The sequence below is a fragment of the Macadamia integrifolia genome, chromosome 11 (assembly GCF_013358625.1).
Source record: "Macadamia integrifolia cultivar HAES 741 chromosome 11, SCU_Mint_v3, whole genome shotgun sequence".
NCBI lineage: Eukaryota > Viridiplantae > Streptophyta > Magnoliopsida > Proteales > Proteaceae > Macadamia > Macadamia integrifolia.
The window spans coordinates 813,007-823,340 of NC_056567.1; the positions used below are offsets into that span (position 1 = coordinate 813,007).

Genomic DNA, 10,334 nt, shown 5'->3' on the forward strand with positions numbered 1-10,334 from the left:
TCCACTCTTCACCCATCATTTAATCCTGGAATCCTTTAGAACTGTGGATATACTGTTTTGCAAGATAAGACTCCTGCTTCTTAGTACAACTGTGGAAGAGAACTCACTAAATGAAGCCTTTATAACCAAAAGTTAATATTGCTTCTAATAAGTTCCTCTCTCTCTCTCTCTCTCTCTCTCTCTCTAGTCTGTTAAACTGTGATATAAGTGTCACTATTCCATGGCCTGTTCATGTTAGGTGTCAAAGAACCCCACGTACTCCATTAGTAAGAGAGCATGTGATTGAGCCTAATTAATCATGATTTGGACCGGTTCAATTATTCATTTTTGAACCTTGTGGCCGATTGACTGGTTTCAGTTAGAACAGAACGACCAATTAGCATTTTATTAAGAGAAATCAAAAAAAAGTTACAATTTCTAAATACACTTATATAGATGTGTCATTTAATATCTCCCCTTATTAATATTTATTTTTTGATCTAAAAAGATTCTCAGATCCCACCGTGAAGGGTTTGCTTTCTCTCCCTTCTGAAATGTCCTCTCTATATATCTGTCATCTATGTATAAAACCATTTTCTCAGAGGACCCTATACCTTTAATCTTCTTCTTTTTTTTTTTTTTTTTTTTGGGATTTGTATTTAAATTTTTAATAGAAGGGCAGAAGCATGAGTGGGAGATGACACTTAAATTAATTAGTAGTAACAATTACATCTTACCAAACATATTATAGGGAACTACTAGATGATGCTTTACACTAAAAAGTCAGATATATATTTACATGATTAATTAGAAGAAAAAAAAATATATAATAATCACAAATCATACAATTCACTCAGTCAATCCCATGCATATAAGTAGTTTTCAGGTCCATAAAACAGATTATCAAATCCCTCTACCCCAAATCCACCAAGAAACTGTGGATCAGCATCCATGGAGAAAGAAGAACTTGCAGGGCTGCCACTAGATACCCCATCAGAACGCTCTGAAAGCCTCCTAATTTCTTTCTCTGCCTCTGACATATTCACTTTGAGCTTCAGCACCTGCAACCCAACAAGCCGTTTTTGTTAATTTCTTATTAGATAAAGAGGCCAAAGTAGATCCAACTCATCAAATTTATTAGTTTAATTAACTCACGTTTTGTTAACTAAGAAATTCATTTCTTTTAACATCTTTTAGAATGAGGAATCTTATAGATAGGACCACCAATTGACAATGTCCACATGCATGCTTACGACGTGTTAATGCGGTGTATTAATATGATAATAAGAAGCTAAGTGCCAAATTTTATAATTAAACAATGAACTAAATACATCAATAGAGGAATCTAAGTATATCCAATGACCCAAACTTTTGACACCTCAAGCAATTTTGTATGGACATCTATGGATTAGTTGTCACTAATCAACTTTGCTTCCCAACTTAGTAATGGGCCTCTTTTTTAATTTCTTAAACATTTCCTTTTCTTTAGTGTTTCCTTAATTAATATGCCCCCCAAAGCCAAGCACAAGTGCCCAACCCCACATCCCTTTAACCCTTCTCTATCCTCTCAACCTACATGGACTTTAGCAACCATTATCATATATATGATCATGCACATATACTAGGAAACAAGTGCACCATTGTATACCATTTAATAATTAATATGATTGTTTTGTGATAATCTCTTATCACAAATACCTCCTAAGCTTAGCTATTAGAACACTATATGGGCCCTATAATAACCAGCCACGTGTCATGATAAGGGAAATCAAACCTACCATTGGGTGCAACTAGCCCACATTAGAGACTAATAAGACTAATACCCAAGCCAGTTTTTTTCCTGTTTTCTAAACCATATCTAAAACCCATGAGAGACACATGTCCCAAGTGCCTAATTGGGGACCAGACCCATCCCACGCTTTGTCTGGCTTCAGACCCAACAGTAGAGTAAGAAGGACATGCAAGTTTAGAGAGAGAGAGAGAGAGAGAGAGAGAGAGAGACCTCAGCTTCAAGGCTACATTTCTCCATGAGAATAGTCTCATGAGCAGTCTTGAGTTTAGAGTACTCTTCTTCAAGTTTCTTGTTCTTCCATCTAGCCCTGCGGTTTTGGAACCAAACAGCAACCTGTCTTGGGTCTAGACCAAGCTCTGAAGCCAAACGATCCTTCTTTCCAGACTCTAACTTGTGTTCATTCCCAAAGTTCATCTCTAAAAGATTAACTTGCTCAGCACTTAACTTCCTCTTCCTTGCAGCCATATCTGCAGCTTCTCCTCCTCTGCTCCTCTTTCTCCTTCGACGTGGTTTCTTCTCCCCTACACATAAAAACCCATAAAATATACACATCAAAAACCAAGTAAAGATCAAAGATTAGTCATTAATGGTTAATTGTGACTAGACCTAAGTAACTAAGTAACTAAGTAACCAAGTAACCAAGTAACCACCTTCAGGTGGAGCAGCCACTGGCTTGTACAAGAAACCTTCAGAGTAGAATGGACGAGGGAGGAGAAGCATTTGATCTCCTCCTTGATGAGTTGGGTTTCTTATCATTGTCTTCTCTCTTGGTGGGTTTTTCTTTTTGCTCTGTTTTTTCCTTATGGGAAGGACTGGGACAAGGAGAAGAAGTGGATATGTCGAGGGAGAGAGGACATTGAGAGAGTCTTATTTATAAAGGTCTGAGTTACGAAATCACCCTTGGTTTTTGTGTATTTATCCATACTGTTGCTTTTCCATGTTGGGACCCTTTTAGATGATGATAACGAAACTGAATCAACTTCTATCAGTCAAAGTGGAAAAAAAGCCTGTGAAGCTTGGAGATGAGCTCTAGGACAGTAGGACTCTTTGTAATGCAAGAAGATAGGGGACCCCACGAAATAAGGGATAGAACTTAGAAGGATGTTTTGGTCATTTTATTCACCTAGCAGAGGACTATTCCTTGAGGGGTAGAATGGGGATAAAATCTAGGATGACGTGGGTGTTGACGTAGTGAGGGGAATATGGGAAGTGATGAGAGAGAAAAGAGAGTGGGGAAATGGATTAAAAAAAGGGTTTTTAATACAGGAGAGGAGGGGACTGCAGTTGCACCTTTCTTTATTGACCCACACCCAATTGGCTTTTTTAGTGAGTAAAGCTTTTCTTTCGCGTGGGCTAGAAAGAACCATGGAATTTTATAATAAAGCCTTAAATTAAGTTAAGAGTTAGGATCCCAAAAAAAAACCCAATTAAAAAATCCCTTAAACCATCTTGGAAGTATCAAATAATGACGTAGGAAATGAGTCTCTCAAGATTTGGGTTTCCTAATCCAATTACAGCAATTCATGTTGATGACTTGACATGTGTCTCTCTTATCCATGAAACTAAATTTTGATGAAAACTAATGGGTTTTAAGATTTGAAATATAGATGAAATGAAATCTATGATTGAGCCTAAGTTTTGATCTAAGAAAGTCTTTTTTTTTTGCAATCCAGTGCATGAGGTTCCTGCTACTGCAAGGTCAAGGTCTGGGATGGGTAAAGTATACGTAGTTTTACCTCCTGCTACGTAGAAAAGGTTGTTTTTAAGTTTTGAACTTGTGACCAGTAAATTACAATAGTGCAACTTAACCATTGTACCACAGGCTCGCCCATTGTTGATCTAAGAAAGTCTAGGGTCAAAATCAAGTGTCGAAATCTCAAACAAGATATGGTATATCTCAGTTTCGGGCTCTTGGAAACTAGGTTCAAAACCAAGATCTTGCTCCTTGCTCTTATCCAGATTAAATTTGATTTGGGTTTTCTTTCTTTCTTCTTAGTGTTTATCTCGTGTCTTCTAGAGAGATCTTTGTTTTGAACCCTATCTGCCTAGCTCTTTTGTGTGTGGGGGGCTCGAGAATTAGGGATTGAAGGACCTTAATCATGGACAAGAATATATTAGGTTAATATATATATATATATATATATATATATTAAGAAAGCCCCAATAAGATAGTGTTTTAGCCTGGTAAAGATATTTTCTTGAGAGATAGGACCCAATGTGTATAATTAACCACCTGGCTGACCACCAAAGGAGCTTAACCTTTTCTTGTCCTTCAATCAAAAATAGATTTACCAGCTCCAAACTTTATGTCATCACTGATCAAACAAGGACCTTTCCACTTCATTCTCAATAGAAAAGCTTGACTAGTGATTGGTGTTTACTATGATGGTACCCCCTAAAATTAAGGGGTCAAGGAAGATCCCAATTGAAGTGGAAGCATAATGTAATCCAGACCATGCAACATGTGGACCCATTTCCATTAAAAATTGCACCAATCAAGTAATACTGAGTCTCCCAAACGGGTCAATTTCTTCCTTTTGGGCAGAAAAGTTTGATATTTCAATAGAACCAACCAATGAGAAAGGGATAGCCACACAGCCAAGTTCTTCCAAGCTGAGGTAATTTGGGGTTCTTCAAACTTTAAAATAAATCTAGGAAAAGCACTTGGTTTTGGAAATTTGGGATCCCAAAACCCTAAAAAGCTTTGTAATTATGCGCGTCAACAGTCCAACCAGTTTGGGGTGGAGGGAGGGACCACTGTCCTTAGAGGCCCAAACGTGCCATCCCATGGTTGGGCTCGCCTCATCACACTGTCAGCCACCAATCAAAGACAGCCTGAGACAGGTTAGCAGTAGAGCCGCCACCCTCCACATTAGCTTTACTTATATTTAAGGGACTTCAATTACTTTTACTCTCCAATGGCTTTTGCAGCTTTTTCCCCTTTCAGGATTCATAATTCATAGAAGGCGAGAAGCACATAACGTGACGGTGAAACCAAACTAAAGATGGGAGCAGTAATATTGGACCCTTTATGTGAATGGTATGAGGTAGTAGTGTCATCTATCCAACCCCAAACGCCCCCAACCCAAAAAAACAGAGCAGTAATATTGGACCCTTTGTGTGCATGGTCTGAGGCAGGGATGTCATCTACGCAACAACCACCCCCCTTCCCTCACAAAAAAAAAAAAAAAGTTGTCAATCGATCATGAATTTGGGTTGTAATTGGTTTTTTATTGGTTTGATTTCAACTTCAGTCTGACATTTTACATTCGATTTGATTTTGATTTTGTAGTATCCTAATCCAAAGCCAATTTAATAAGGATTGATAACTGATTTCGTTTGCATTTTGACGTCCTTAGTCCAAGGAATTGGAACTAGATCCCACGAATTTGACTCAAATAGGTCAATTCATATTGGATTTTTAGAGTTTAGGCTGATCCCAAATTAGAATCAGGAATGCCAGAGACCAATCCGGATGCTGATTCCACTTAAACCATAATTTTGTGCTAAGTAACTAGGGTTTAAGGGATAAGGAGGCACATAATTTATAAGGAAATGAACAAAGTGTACCCATTGCATTTTTGAGGTTCTTTGAACCCTAGCTCCCTAATCTTCTGCCTTGGGACGTCAGAAGCCAATCGGTAGCTGCTTTTGAGGCAAATGTAGTAATGGGCATATCTTTTTACTTTCTTACAGGTTAGAAACTTTCTCCAATTGCCCATTTCTGCAAATAAGGAACCTCTATTGCAGAAACCTCTCTCTCTCTCTCTCTTTCTCTCTCTCTCTCTCTCTCTTACAGGGTGGATTAAGGAGGGCTTGACGTGTGTCAACAGCCAATGAAAAACCCAAAGGAAGGCAAGGGGTTGTTTGGTAATAAAATGACACGTGGATCCATTCCCACCCAAACCATGAACATTCACTGAATCTGACCTGTAGAGAGGGACTATAGGGTTGTCGGTGTATGCAAACAAAGAGCAGTGATTTGTTGTTGAGTTGACATTTCCCTATTGCCTATTACCCTCAGCACTATAGAGAGGCTTTAAAGTCTTCCATTTTTCCTTCAATAGAATAAATTCTCTAAGATAAGGGAACCACCTACTTCGCCAAGAAGGGTTAGTTTCTATTTCAAGTCTATGGCCCTTGATTGGAAGTATAATTATTTTATCAAAACTTAGATGGGTTTTGTTTACTTTGTGGACTAAGAAAGGTGTAAGGTTAAGAGGAAGGTGGTTACAAGGGATAAGGATGACATGAGAGTGTGAGGAGGAGAGATTCCATTAAAAATTAATTAATGGGTAACTGGAAGCTTAGGTTGAGTATGTCCTACATCATCTTAATAGTTTAATCTTAGAAACAGTAAAGTCTTAGAGAAGAGGATTTGAAGGAGATACGCATGGCTTAAGAGAGGAGGTTGGGATTCCCCCCACCATCTGCACATGCCTTAACTTTACTTTATAGATTTAATCCCCCACTATAATTTGATCATTGGATTTTGATTAAGGTATTAAAATATAATTAATGATTAAATTAAGTGCTTGTCATGTTTATCCCGACACTCACAACCCTTGTTTCCCAATCTTCCAACTTCCTCTTGGGCTTCTTCCTTTCTGGCAAACAACTACATATTCAGGTTCTTTCCTCCTCCCCACACTACATTTTGATAGGTTTTTTAATGCTAAATTAGTAATTGAGCTTTGGCATTAAACTCTTTTACACCCAAGCCTTCCTTTTCCTATTACACCTTTGATATCTTTTATTGGCTATATAAAGGGCTAATTAAGTGGTGATTAATTTAACTTCAATAATTGATGCTTTATCATTAACCTAGCCACTTTCTGTTTTTTTTTTTTTTTTTTAAGCCATTTGGTAAGTTGATTCCCTCTTTGCATCCATTGCATCTTCTTTTTCTTTAATAGAAATGAAAGTAAGTCTTCCTTTTCTGTTGGTAGAAATGAAAGCAAGTCTTCACTACCTTGAAAAAAGAATTAAGTATTAAAAATCTAGCTTTATAATCCTAAAAAAAAATCAGCAAAAAGGCGAAGGACAAACATGGATAGGGATGTGAGTGCCTCTACAATAAGGATGGAAAACGACCAATATTGCTTGTGCTCCCCCATTGATGCTCCTTGTCAATTTGTTCGTACTATAACACTCAAATACATTTCCATGTTTCCCTCCCTCTATAATCCATGCTTAGATACAGTATGCCATTATATCACCCTCCCTTTTCAACCTTGAATCTTAATCCCTCAAGTTTTTCCACTAGGAATTCTAGTTCCAAAACAAATAAATCATCATCATTGAGAGAGAGAGAGAGAGTGATCATATCAATCATATTGGGGCTGATCTTACATTGGTTACAAAAGGGTTTTGATAATGTGGGTTGATATGGTCTTGGATTCTCTCATCTATAAATCACTTCATATCAGTGATAGCAGAACAACAAATCACTGGTCCCAACCCCTCGAACAAAAAAGACGACTTGATGCCAAAATGAAACTACTAGGAAAGAACTACCAGCCGCCAGATAGAGAAACGTGGTGGTATGTTACAATAATATATAGTTTCCTTTTCCAAATGAATAATCCAAAAAATATTTGAAACAACCCATGTAATTAGCCTTAATTTATGCCTTAATTTTTGGTGGGCATGATACAGGTGTGGTAATCATCAAATCCAAGATACAATAGCTTAGACCCATTAATTATAAAGCAAATTGGTTATAAAATAGGCACACAATACATGCTGCGCTGAAGCACAACACAGTGGGGCGGCTTTGGACCTTTGAGGAGGTGATCAGTAATGACCTTCACCTAACCACCCCTAGCTCCCCTCCAATCCTAAAATCTTATGAGCCTAAAAAATGGGATTTGGGAACTCAAACTAGAAAGAAAGATTGGGTAACAGTAACGTCCAAATGAATAAAATAGATAGATAGTTTTTTCTTGACCTTCTCTGATATTGGATGGAGAAGTCTGGTCCCCAACTTCCCATTAGACTTGGAGTTACTGTAAAGCCAAGTCCACTTCCATAATCCCTCCCCATATTATATGATGGCAAAAGTAAAAGCAATTGTTATTGATGGTTTCTTGGAAGGGGACCCTGTAGAGAGAGAGAGAGAGAGAGAGAGAGAGGAAAAGGCTTATTTAGGACAGGAAAAATGACTAGATGAGATCTGGGTTATGATATTAATTGGACTACGTAGAGTGTGAGGAGGGGTTTGAGGATGATGGACGACAATACAGGACATGGTGGGGGCATCAGGCATGGCTCATTATTCACATAAAAGCCTGCAATCTTTTTCTCTTGTTCCAAGCTCTCTTTATAACTTGTCTGCCCAGGTTGCAAGAGCAAAAGGCACATGACCCACACTTGCTCTTCTTCTTCACTACCTTTAAAGATGTTTCATTGTTTCATGTCCCTATTGTTAGCACGTGTCCTCCAAGGGCAAAGGCATTTGTCATCCAATAGGTGAGACATTATTTTATGATTTTTGTCACAACTGTTTCCAAGTCCTTTGTGATCAAGACTACAAGACATCAGCAAATATACAGTTGGGACTGAATTTTCCTTCCCCCATAGATTTCACCCTTTAAAGCTTGTGCTACGTAAAAGGTGCATAAATTCTCCCAAGTTTTCACATTCAATTACTTACATCTGATGTAAGATCGATTGCTTTCACAAAAAATTCACAGCTAAAAGAGGGATACCCTTAACATAGAGAGTGATAGTTTAGACTTTATATGGTAGAGGGTGAGAGTTGATGATAACACATGAATCTAATCATGTGGTCATATTATCCCTTTCTCTACAGTTGAATGTTAACTTAATCCTAATTTTTTTTTCTCCATTCTAAAGGGCCAGTTTTTATGTCAGGGTTGGGTTGGGTTGGATTGGATTGGATTGGGTTGGGTTGGGTTGGGTTGGGTTGGGAGGGGGGGGGGATCGTTGCCGAATAGCATGATCCTTGCACCAGCACGTGCAGGGACATTCAACTAGGGTAAAATTTTTCATTTCACGGGATTGGGACAGTCATGTTGCCCTTCCTATGTCTGGATGCAGATGCCCCACAACCTAAAACCCTTTTTTTCCTTTTTATATAATTCACAATCATGTATCGTGAATAGTTAACACTTGAAAAGATCAGATATTTTAATTGAACGACAGTCCAAATCACCTCCCTTGTTGGTAATCACCCATCTCATCTCACACCATCTATTGGGTGTGGGGACCACCATCCATTGATGGTGTGATATGAGATGGAGAGGTTACATGCAGGGAAGAGGAACTTTTTTCTCATAATACATACCATGTGTGAAACTTTTCACCTAAAAAAAATAATCCAAATATGGAGAGATGGGGATGAGTCTAGGACTACAACACCTTACAGCCCCATTAGCCAACTTTTAAGTCAATATTTAATAATGCGTCTAAGTCCATTAGCTGAAACAATGATAACAGCACGACAAGTAAATGATAAAGATGATGAATAAAATTGGTGACGCTGCATTCTTTGTTACCTCTAAAGCATAAAGCATTGCATTTCATATGGATGGGTGAACCCCCCTCCTCCCCGTGAGATGGAAAACTTTCTTCATAATGGTATATCATATCATAAAATAGAAAAGTTTACAAAGTCCTCAAGGATGCCTGAAGACCCATTTCATCCGATCTAAGATAAACCCCATCAAAACCAGGTTCAGATCAGAAATCATGTTTAATCATCCATTAAAAGTTTCGGGTCGAGTTCGGGTAACTTGAGAAAGGATCAGTTGCTTGTATGATCACTTGATTGCACAAAAGTCAGCATTCTACACATGTTCTTTGCTTCTAAATCTATTCCTTCTCACCCTTGTAATGACAGAGAGTGGAACAGGTGTTGAATACTGACTTATACAATCAAATAATCGTATGGACAACGGATCCCATCTCGGGTAACTTGATGGGTACACATCCACATTGAGAAAAGTTAAAAGATTGTTTTTTCAAATGCTAAAGCCTAAAAGTTGCATTTCAGAGTTATTCTTTTAATTAAAAATTAAAGGGGATAAGTTTTCCATCAGCTGCTGAGCAGGGTTTACCCACCATCTTAGGTTCTTGATTACTCCCCCTTACCCCTACAAGACTGGATTGAAAATACCCTTCCTACTGTTTCTGATGTCCATCTCAAGGCACTGATAAGTGATAACCATTGAGGAAGAAATTCATCCTTTGCCATGGATGAAGAGAAACTCAATCCAAACTAAAATACGTCTAAAAATCCAGGAGGAATTGCTGTATTTCCCATAGAAATTAGCAACCCGCGAGGAAAGGGGAGGGAGGGAGGGGAGGGGAGGGGAGGAAATGAACAAAGAGTATCAACTATACCGTCACCTATGATGGGAAAATACCAAATGGTTCAGATTTCAATCCAAATGGACGTCACTAAAGTAAGCCTCTGCTTTGAGGCTGTTTTGATCCCAGAAGATCACGACAGCCGAAAATAAAAATGCTGAAGGTTCTGGTTGAGATAGTGCCTGGAATTTAATAGATGGCCAACGGGACCCCACCATGCCATGGTCTT

The 10,334-nt window shown here is 38.3% G+C and overlaps 1 protein-coding gene across 1 annotated transcript; it reads right to left on the reverse strand.

Annotated features, from left to right (window-relative positions):
- Positions 1–724: 724 nt before the first annotated feature.
- LOC122093746 (homeobox-leucine zipper protein ATHB-40-like) lies at positions 725–2,600 on the reverse strand. Its single transcript, XM_042664212.1, has 3 exons — positions 2,422–2,600; positions 1,982–2,292; positions 725–1,040 (listed from the first exon to the last, which is right to left on the reverse strand). The coding sequence occupies exons 1-3, from the start codon at positions 2,525–2,527 to the stop codon at positions 837–839; spliced, it is 621 nt and encodes a 206-aa protein (XP_042520146.1). The 5' UTR covers positions 2,528–2,600; the 3' UTR covers positions 725–836.
- Positions 2,601–10,334: the final 7,734 nt, after the last annotated feature.

Coding starts and splice junctions, on each gene's coding strand:
- LOC122093746 (XM_042664212.1), bottom strand. CDS start 2,527: ATGATAAGAAACCCAACTCATCAAGGAGGAGATCAAATGCTTCTCCTC. Junction 2,293..2,421: donor AGTGGCTGCTCCACCTGAAG/GTGGTTACTTGG, acceptor TTTTATGTGTAG/GGGAGAAGAAACCACGTCGA. Junction 1,041..1,981: donor AATGTAGCCTTGAAGCTGAG/GTCTCTCTCTCT, acceptor GTTGGGTTGCAG/GTGCTGAAGCTCAAAGTGAA.